This window comes from Anoplolepis gracilipes, chromosome 16 (genome assembly GCF_047496725.1).
Source record: "Anoplolepis gracilipes chromosome 16, ASM4749672v1, whole genome shotgun sequence".
Lineage (NCBI taxonomy): Eukaryota > Metazoa > Arthropoda > Insecta > Hymenoptera > Formicidae > Anoplolepis > Anoplolepis gracilipes.
In genome coordinates, this window is record NC_132985.1 from 5525429 (window position 1) to 5536490 (window position 11062).

Genomic DNA, 11062 nt, shown 5'->3' on the forward strand with positions numbered 1-11062 from the left:
TAAGTAAAAGTCAAACTTCATGCAAATAACGCAAACGGACTTAATAAATACACAACAGCTTAATCATGCCACCATTGTTCTGTATACATTTCAGAAATAACTGCAGCAACAGCCCAACAACATGATATCACAATCACACAACACATTACAAAACACGAAACAACACAACAACCATCGATTGATTCCGACACAGAAATAACTGAGGAATACACTACTAAATTCAGACGTGGCAGTAAAGACAATGAAACTGCAGCAGTAAAAACAAAGAAAACAATAATTCGGAAAAAGAAACCAAGAACTAAATCAGAAGATAAAGTTGTTGTAATCGAAGAAGAACTTGAAAACATAAAGTCAAAAATACCATCAATACCAAAAAAACAGTTTATGCAAATAGAAGAAGTAACGGAAATGTGTGGAATAGAAGAAGTAAGCCCAACAAAAATTGAAGAATTAGAAGAAATATCACAATTAGAAACAACACAGACAAAAAAGAAGCATCAAACAGGCATAATAGATAAGAAAGAAACAATGGAACCGCTTTTTGTAACTGTGAATATAAAGAGTCCTTTGAAAGAAACTGAAGATACTGTGTTGACAATCTCACAGTCTGAAATAATCAAACCTGTTGAAACGCAAGAGATAGAAGAACAAGTTATAGCAACAAAAGAAATAGTGACAGAAAACAAAATAACAAAAAAGAAAATTCATAAACGTACAGAACAGAAACAGCAAATCAAAGAAGAAGTTACTGTGGAAGTGAAAAAACAGTCTCCTGTGATAACAATTACAGAGGGTCCTCTGGAGGAAATAGTTGAGAAATTCATTTTGCCGCTACCACAGCCCGAATTTGTCAAACCTACTGAACAGGAACAAATAACAGAACAAGTTACTGTAACTGAGGAAATTGTGGAAGGAAAGAAGCCAAAGAAAATCACAAAGAAAAAAATTATTAAACGTAGAGGACAGAAACAGCAAATCAAAGAAGAAATTACTGTAGAAGAGAAAGGACAGTCTCCTGTGACAACGATTACAGAGGGTCCTTTGGAAGAAATAGTTGAAGAATCTATTTTGCCGCTACCACAGCCCGAATTTGCAAAACCTACTGAGCAAGAACAAATAACCGAACAAGTTACTGTAACTGAGGAAGTGGTGGAAGGAAAGAAACCAAAGAAAATTACCAAGAAGAAAATTATTAAACGAAAAGGACAAAAGCAACAAGTCACGGAAGAAGTTACTGTCGAAGAAAAAAGACAATCTCCTGTGAAAACAATTACAGAGGGTCCTCTGGAAGAAATAGTTGAGAAATTCATTTTGCCAATACCACAACTCGAAATCGCCAAACCTACTGACCAGGAACAAGTAACAGAACAAGTTACTGTAACTCAGGAAGTAGTTGAAGGAAAGAGGCCAAAGAAAATCACAAAGAAGAAAATTATTAAACGAAAAGGACAAAAGCAACAAGTCACGGAAGAAGTTACTGTCGAAGAAAAGGGACAATCTCCTGTGACAACAATTACAGAGGGTCCTTTGGAAGAAATAGTTGAAGAATCTATTTTGCCGCTACCACAGCCCGAATTTGCAAAATCTATTGAGCAAGAACAAATAACCGAACAAGTTACTGTAACTGAGGAAGTGGTGGAAGAAAAGAAGCCAAAGAAAATCACTAAAAAGAAAATTATTAAACGAAAAGGACAAAAGCAACAAGTCACAGAAGAAGTTACTGTCGAAGAAAAGGGACAGTCTCCTGTGACAACAATTACAGAGGGGCCTTTGGAAGAAATAGTTGAAGAATCTATTTTGCCGCTACCACAGCCCGAATTTGCAAAACCTACTGAGCAAGAACAAATAACCGAACAAGTTACTGTAACTGAGGAAGTGGTGGAAGGAAAGAAACCAAAGAAAATTACCAAGAAGAAAATTATTAAACGAAAAGGACAAAAGCAACAAGTCACGGAAGAAGTTACTGTCGAAGAAAAGGGACAGTCTCCTGTGACAACAATAACAGAGGGTCCTCTGGAGGAAATAGTTGAGGAATTCATTTTGCCACTGCCACAGCTCGAATTCGCAAAACCTACTGAGCAGGAACAGGTAACAGAACAAGTTACTATAACTCAGGAAGTGATTGAAGGAAAGAAGCCAAAGAAAATCACCAAGAAGAAAATTATTAAACGAAAAGGACAAAAGCAACAAGTCACGGAAGAAGTTACTGTCGAAGAAAAGGGACAATCTCCTGTGAAAACAATTACAGAGGGTCCTCTGGAAGAAATAGTTGAGGAATTCATTTTGCCAATACCACAACTCGAAATCGCCAAACCTACTGAGCAGGAACAAGTAACAGAACAAGTTACTGTAACTCAGGAAGTAGTTGAAGGAAAGAGGCCAAAGAAAATCACAAAGAAGAAAATTATTAAACGAAAAGGACAAAAACAACAGGTCACGGAAGAAGTTACTGTCGAAGAGAAAGGACAGTCTCCTGTGACAACGATTACAGAAGGTCCTCTGGAGGAAATAGTTGAAGAATCTATTTTACCGCTACCACAGCTTAAGTTTGCCAAACCTATAGAAGAGGAACAGGTAACAGAACAAGTTACTGTAACTGAGGAAGTGGTGGATGGAAAGAAACCAAAGAAAGTGACAAAGAAGAAAATTATTAAACGAAAAGGACAGAAACAACAGGTCACGGAAGAAGTTACTGTCGAAGAGAAAGGACAGTCTCCTGTGACAACGATTACAGAGGGTCCTTTGGAGGAAATAGTTAACGAATCTATTTTACCGCTACCACAGCTTGAGTTTGCCAAACCTATAGAAGAGGAACAGATAACAGAACAAGTTACTGTAACTCAGGAAGTGGTTGAAGGAAAGAGGCCAAAGAAAATCACTAAAAAGAAAATTATTAAACGAAAAGGACAGAAACAACAGGTCACGGAAGAAGTTACTGCCGAGGAGAAAGGACAGTCTCCTGTGACAACAATTACAGAGGGTCCTCTAGAGGAAATAATTGAGGAATTCATTTCGCCACTACCACAGCCCGAATTCGCCAAACCTACTGCGCAGGAACAAGTAACAGAACAAGTTACTGTAACTGAAGAAGTGATGGATGGAAAGAAACCAAAGAAAGTGACAATGAAGAAAATTATTAAACGAAAAGGACAGAAACAACAGGTCACGGAAGAAGTTACTGTCGAAGAGAAAGGACAGTCTCCTGTGACAACGATTACAGAGGGTCCTTTGGAGGAAATAGTTGGCGAATCTTTTTTACCGCTACCACAGCTTGAGTTTGCCAAACCTATAGAAGAGGAACAGATAACAGAACAAGTTACTGTAACTCAGGAAGTGGTTGAAGGAAAGAGGCCAAAGAAAATCACTAAAAAGAAAATTATTAAACGAAAAGGACAGAAACAACAGATCACGGAAGAAGTTACTGTCGAGGAGAAAGGACAGTCTCCTGTGACAACAATTACAGAGGGTCCTCTAGAGGAAATAATTGAGAAATTCATTTCGCCACTACCACAGCTTGAGTTTGCCAAACCTACTAAGCAGGAACAAGTAACAGAACAAGTTACTGTAACTGAGGAAGTGGTTGAAGGAAAGAGGCCAAAGAAAATCACAAAGAAGAAAATTATTAAACGAAAAGGACAAAAACAACAGGTCACGGAAGAAGTTACTGTCGAAGAGAAAGGACAGTCTCCTGTGACAACGATTACAGAGGGTCCTCTGGAGGAAATAGTTGAAGAATCTATTTTACCGCTACCACAGCTTGAGTTTGCCAAACCTATAGAAGAGGAACAGATAACAGAACAAGTTACTGTAACTCAGGAAGTTGTTGAAGGAAAGAAACCAAAGAAAGTGACAAAGAAGAAAATTATTAAACGAAAAGGACAAAAGCAACAAGTCACAGAAGAAGTTACTGTCGAAGAAAAGGGACAGTCTCCTGTGACAACAATTACAGAGGGTCCTCTAGAGGAAATAGTTGAAGAATCTATTTTACCGCTACCACAGCTTGAGTTTGCCAAACCTACTGAGCAGGAACAAGTAACAGGACAAGTTACTGTAACTGAGGAAGTGGTGGATGGAAAGGAACCAAAGAAAGTCACAAAGAAGAAAATTATTAAACGAAAAGGACAGAAACAACAGGTCACGGAAGAAGTTACTGTCGAAGAGAAAGGACAGTCTCCTGTGACAACGATTACAGAGGGTCCTTTGGAGGAAATAATTGGCGAATCTATTTTACCGCTACCACAGCTTGAGTTTGCCAAACCTATAGAAGAAGAACAGATAACAGAACAAGTTACTGTAACTCAGGAAGTTGTTGAAGGAAAGAAACCAAAGAAAGTGACAAAGAAGAAAATTATTAAACGAAAAGGACAGAAACAACAAGTCACGGAAGAAGTTACTGTCGAAGAGAAGGGACAGTTCCCTGTGACAACAATTACAGAGGGTCCTCTAGAGGAAATAGCTGAAGAATTCATTTTGCCATTACCACAACCCGAATTCACCAAACCTACTGAGCAGGAACAAATAACCGAACAAGTTACTGTAACTGAGGAAGTGGTGGAAGGAAAGAAACCAAAGAAAATCACAAAGAAGAAAATTATTAAACGAAAAGGACAAAAGCAACAAGTCACGGAAGAAATTACTGTAGAAGAGAAAGGACAGTCCCCTGTGACAACGATTACAGAGGGACCTTTGGAGGAAATAGTTGAAGAATCTATTCTACCGCTACCACAGCTTGAGTTTGCCAAACCTATAGAAGAGGAACAGGTAACAGAACAAGTTACTGTAACTCAGGAAGTGGTTGAAGGAAAATGGCCAAAGAAAATCACTAAAAAGAAAATTATTAAACGAAAAGGACATAAACAACAGGTCACGGAAGAAGTTACTGTCGAAGAGAAAGGACAATCTCCTGTGACAACAATTACAAAGGGTCCTGTAGAGGAAATAGTTGAGGAATTTATTTTGCCACTACCACTGCTCGAATTCGCCAAACCTACTGAGCAGGAACAAGTAACAGAACAAGTTACAGTAACTGAGGAAGTGGTGGATGGAAAGAAACCAAAGAAAGTGACAAAGAAGAAAATTATTAAACGAAAAGGACAGAAACAACAGGTCACGGAAGAAGTTACTGTCGAAGAGAAAGGACAGTCTCCTGTGACAACGATTACAGAGGGTCCTTTGGAAGAAATAGTTGAAGAATCTATTTTGCCGCTACCACAGCCCGAATTCGCCAAACCTACTGAGCAGGAACAAATAACCGAACAAGTTACTATAACTGAAGAAGTGGTGGAAGGAAAGAAACCAAAGAAAATCACCAAGAAGAAAATTATTAAACGAAAAGGACAGAAACAACAAGTCACGGAAAAAGTTACTGTAGAAGAGAAAGGACAGTCCCCTGTGACAACGATTACAGAGGGTCCTTTGGAGGAAATAGTTGAAGAATCTATTCTACCGCTACCACAGCTTGAGTTTGCCAAACCTATAGAAGAGGAACAGGTAACAGAACAAGTTACTGTAACTGAGGAAGTGGTGGATGGAAAGAAACCAAAGAAAGTTACCAAGAAGAAAATTATTAAACGAAAAGGACAGAAACAACAGGTCACGGAAGAAGTTACTGTCGAGGAGAAAGGACAGTCTCCTGTGACAACAATTACAGAGGGTCCTCTAGAGGAAATAATTGAGGAATTCATTTCGCCACTACCACAGCTTAAGTTTGCCAAACCTATAGAAGAGGAACAGGTAACAGAACAAGTTACTGTAACTCAGGAAGTGGTTGAAGGGAAGAGGCCAAAGAAAGTCACAAAGAAGAAAATTATTAAACGAAAAGGACAGAAACAACAGGTCACGGAAGAAGTTACTGTCGAAGAGAAAGGACAGTCTCCTGTGACAACGATTACAGAGGGTCCTTTGGAGGAAATAATTGGCGAATCTATTTTACCGCTACCACAGCTTGAGTTTGCCAAACCTATAGAAGAGGAACAGGTAACAGAACAAGTTACTGTAACTGAAGAAGTGGTGGATGGAAAGAAACCAAAGAAAGTTACCAAGAAGAAAATTATTAAACGAAAAGGACAGAAACAACAGGTCACGGAAGAAGTTACTGTCGAGGAGAAAGGACAGTCTCCTGTGACAACAATTACAGAGGGTCCTCTAGAGGAAATAATTGAGGAATTCATTTCGCCACTACCACAGCTTGAGTTTGCCAAACCTATAGAAGAGGAACAGGTAACAGAACAAGTTACTGTAACTCAGGAAGTGGTTGAAGGGAAGAGGCCAAAGAAAGTCACAAAGAAGAAAATTATTAAACGAAAAGGACAGAAACAACAGGTCACGGAAGAAGTTACTGTCGAAGAGAAAGGACAGTCTCCTGTGACAACGATTACAGAGGGTCCTTTGGAGGAAATAATTGGCGAATCTATTTTACCGCTACCACAGCTTGAGTTTGCCAAACCTATAGAAGAGGAACAGATAACAGAACAAGTTACTTTAACTCAGGAAGTTATTGAAGGAATGAAACCAAAGAAAGTGACAAAGAAGAAAATTATTAAACGAAAAGGACAGAAACAACAAGTCACGGAAGAAGTTACTGTCGAAGAGAAGGGACAATCTCTTGTGACAACAATTACAGAGGGTCCTGTAGAGGAAATAGTTGAAGAATCTATTTTGCCGCTACCACAGCCCGAATTCGCCAAACCTACTGAGCAGGAACAAATAACCGAACAAGTTACTGTAACTGAGGAAGTGGTGGAAGGAAAGAAACCAAAGAAAATCACAAAGAAGAAAATTATTAAACGAAAAGGACAAAAGCAACAAGTCACGGAAGAAATTACTGTAGAAGAGAAAGGACAGTCCCCTGTGACAACGATTACAGAGGGACCTTTGGAGGAAATAGTTGAAGAATCTATTCTACCGCTACCACAGCTTGAGTTTGCCAAACCTATAGAAGAGGAACAGGTAACAGAACAAGTTACTGTAACTCAGGAAGTGGTTGAAGGAAAATGGCCAAAGAAAATCACTAAAAAGAAAATTATTAAACGAAAAGGACATAAACAACAGGTCACGGAAGAAGTTACTATCGAAGAGAAAGGACAGTCTCCTGTGACAACAATTACAGAGGGTCCTCTAGAGGAAGTAATTGAGGAATTCATTTCGCCAGTACCACAGTCCGAATTCGCTAAACCTACTGAGCAGGAACAAATAACCGAAAAAGTTACTGTAACTGATGAAGTGGTGGAAGGAAAGAAACCAAAGAAAATCACCAAGAAGAAAATTATTAAACGAAAAGGACAAAAGCAACAAGTCACGGAAGAAGTTACTGTAGAAGAGAAAGGACAGTCCCCTGTGACAACGATTACAGAGGGTCCTTTGGAGGAAATAGTTGAAGAATCTATTCTACCGCTACCACAGCTTGAGTTTGCCAAACCTATAGAAGAGGAACAGGTAACAGAACAAGTTACTGTAACTGAGGAAGTGGTGGATGGAAAGAAACCAAAGAAAGTTACCAAGAAGAAAATTATTAAACGAAAAGGACAGAAACAACAGGTCACGGAAGAAGTTACTGTCGAGGAGAAAGGACAGTCTCCTGTGACAACAATTACAGAGGGTCCTCTAGAGGAAATAATTGAGGAATTCATTTCGCCACTACCACAGCTTGAGTTTGCCAAACCTATAGAAGAGGAACAGGTAACAGAACAAGTTACTGTAACTGAGGAAGTGGTGGATGGAAAGAAACCAAAGAAAGTCACAAAGAAGAAAATTATTAAACGAAAAGGACAGAAACAACAAATCACGGAAGAAGTTACTGTCGAAGAGAAGGGACAATCTCCTGTGACAACAATTACAGAGGGTCCTGTAGAGGAAATAGTTGAAGAATCTATTTTACCGCTACCACAGCCCGAATTCGCCAAACCTACTGAACAGGAACAAATAACCGAACAAGTTACTGTAACTGAGGAAGTGGTGGAAGGAAAGAAACCAAAGAAAATCACAAAGAAGAAAATTATTAAACGAAAAGGACAAAAGCAACAAGTCACGGAAGAAATTACTGTAGAAGAGAAAGGACAGTCCCCTGTGACAACGATTACAGAGGGACCTTTGGAGGAAATAGTTGAAGAATCTATTCTACCGCTACCACAGCTTGAGTTTGCCAAACCTATAGAAGAGGAACAGGTAACAGAACAAGTTACTGTAACTCAGGAAGTGGTTGAAGGAAAATGGCCAAAGAAAATCACTAAAAAGAAAATTATTAAACGAAAAGGACATAAACAACAGGTCACGGAAGAAGTTACTATCGAAGAGAAAGGACAGTCTCCTGTGACAACAATTACAGAGGGTCCTCTAGAGGAAATAATTGAGGAATTCATTTCGCCAGTACCACAGTCCGAATTCGCTAAACCTACTGAGCAGGAACAAATAATCAAACAAGTTACTATAACTGATGAAGTGGTGGAAGGAAAGAAACCAAAGAAAATCACCAAGAAGAAAATTATTAAACGAAAAGGACAAAAGCAACAAGTCACGGAAGAAGTTACTGTCGAAGAAAAGGGACAGTTTCCTGTGACAACAATTACAGAGGGTCCTCTAGAGGAAATAATTGAAGAATTCATTTCGCCACTACCACAGCCCGAATTTGTCAAACCTACTGAACAGGAACAAGTAACAGAACAAGTTACTGTAACTGAGGAAATTGTGGAAGGAAAGGAGCCAAAGAAAATCACAAAGAAAAAAATTATTAAACGTAGAGGACAGAAACAGCAAGTCAAAGAAGAAATTACTGTAGAAGAGAAAGGACAGTCCCCTGTGACAACGATTACAGAGGGTCCTTTGGAGAAAATAGTTGAAGAATCTATTTTGCCGCTATCACAGCTTGAGTTTGCCAAACCTATAGAAGAGGAACAGGTAACAGAACAAGTTACTGTAACTCAGGAAGTGGTTGAAGGGAAGAGGCCAAAGAAAATCACCAAGAAGAAAATTATCAAACGAAAAGGACAGAAACAACAGGTCACGGAAGAAGTTACTGTCGAAGAGAAAGGACAGTCCCCTGTGACAACAATTACAGAGGGTCCTTTGGAGGAAATAGTTGAAGAATCTATTTTGCCGCTACCACAGCTTGAATTCGCCAAACCTACTGAGCAGGAACAAATAATAGAACAGCTTACTATAACTGAGGAAGTGGTGGATGGAAAGAAACCAAAGAAAGTCATCAAGAAGAAAATTATTAAACGTAAAGGGCAACAATCAAAGGAAGAATTTTTTGTCGACAATAAAGGACAATCTTTTCTGACACCTATTATTGATAGTTCTATTTTGGAACGTCAGGCGGTAGGAACAATTCATCTTCACGCAGACACTACACCAGAAATACATGACAATTTCAAACATAAAAGTTTGAGTAAACATTTTGATAATGAAATAATTGTGGGAGGTAAGCTTTTTGCTTATTTTTATTGATTTTATTGATCGAATTTATAATATTAGTATGATTTTTTGTTCTCCTTATTTCCAAATAAATTTTTCAATAAATTTAAACTAATTACAAACTAATTTATTATATTACATCAAACTATTGCGTACTTATGCTTAACTTAGATATTAACTTATAATTAACATAAAAGCTCGTGAATCTATTGTTATCTAAAAAACTTATTTGTGCACATTCACACATCCATATACAAACACACATGCGCATATTGTTCTTCTCGCACCTAACTTTTGCGCCCAAATTATTTGTGGCTTTTGTTTTGACCGCAGTATTTTGCGCTTATACCTTTTTTCTTTTTCTTTCCTTCTCCTGCTTTTTCTTTTTCTTTATTTCTTTTCTTATATTTTTCTTTTTCTCATTTATTATCGCACTTTTAAATTCGCATTTTTTCACATTTTCAACCCCTATGACATTTCACTTTTATTTATTTATCTTTCTTGGCCTACTTTTTCTCTTACTTGCTTTTCTCTATTTTTTTCTTTTGCTAATTTTTATTTTTTTAGTTATCTCTATGCTATTGCTTTTTCCAATACTTTCTTTATAATTCCTTGTCAACCTTTTTTTTCCTTATTTTTGTCAGATATTTTCTCAATCTCACTGTCATTTCCACATATGCTGCATATCTTTTCTCTTTTATTTGTTACTCCTTACTCATATATCGTTCCCTTTACTCTTTTTTGCTTTTGCTAATATTTCTCTCATTTTTCATCTTTTTTTCTTCTCTTTTCATAAAATTTTCTAAATTATTCATACCTTTCTTTTTTTATTTTTTCTCTCTTTTTTATCACTTTCTTCATTTTCTCTTCGCTTCTTAATCTAACTATCACTATTTATACTACTTACTTGCTTTTATTTGTCCTATTTCCTTCTTTATTATCTTTATGCCAATTTCTTTCATCACTTTCTTAATCTTTGTTTTCACATTTTCTTTTTTAATTTTTAATTCTTATCAACACATTTCTCTTTTTCTCCTCTCTTTCTCTTTTTTCCATATTTTCCATCTTTTTCGATATTTTTCTTTTTTTTATCAGTTTTATTCTTTTTATTTTTTCTTCTTTTCTCTGCTTTAATTTTACTCTTTTCTCTTCTTTGTAATTTTTTTCTTTGTAATTAATCTTTTTAATCATTTGCTTCTTTTTCAATTTTCATTTCTTGTTTACTTTTCTCTCTCTTTCTTTCTCTCTTTCTTTTTCTTTACTCATCTTGTTACTATCTCTCTTTTTGTTTCATGCCATATCTATATCTTGGACATGCATATACACTTCGATTGCTTTCTATTCTCACAGGAAGCGTAAACTAATTTGATAAAATTTTTTATTTGTTACAGGATTTTTGAACAATTTCTTATACTGACATAAAATAGACAGAAATATTATTAATCTCTTACATTAATGTACATTAATATTATAACATAATTTTTTTATATATTAAAATATAATTATTACGTTTATATTATTTGTTTTTGAGCAAGTTTATAGTTAAATTTAATTTATTTTTTTGCAGATACTCTGGAAAAACCAATATATCAGGTAAGTTAAAATATATAAATTTACTCTAATATAGTGTCATATATATATGTTATAATAT

General features: G+C 36.7%; 1 protein-coding gene across 7 annotated transcripts in view; it reads left to right on the forward strand.

Annotated features, from left to right (window-relative positions):
- Positions 1-11062, forward strand: part of Sls (sallimus) — an 85465-nt gene that overhangs the window by 58459 nt on the left and 15944 nt on the right. For 5 of the 7 annotated variants that reach the window (XM_072908033.1, XM_072908028.1, XM_072908029.1 and 2 more), the window contains 2 exons: positions 95-9418; positions 10979-11004. In XM_072908033.1, the coding sequence (XP_072764134.1) occupies positions 95-9418; positions 10979-11004 (9350 nt within the window). The remainder of the gene's footprint in view (positions 1-94; positions 9419-10978; positions 11005-11062) is intronic. The other 2 variants (XM_072908032.1, XM_072908034.1) reach the window with 1 other exon arrangement.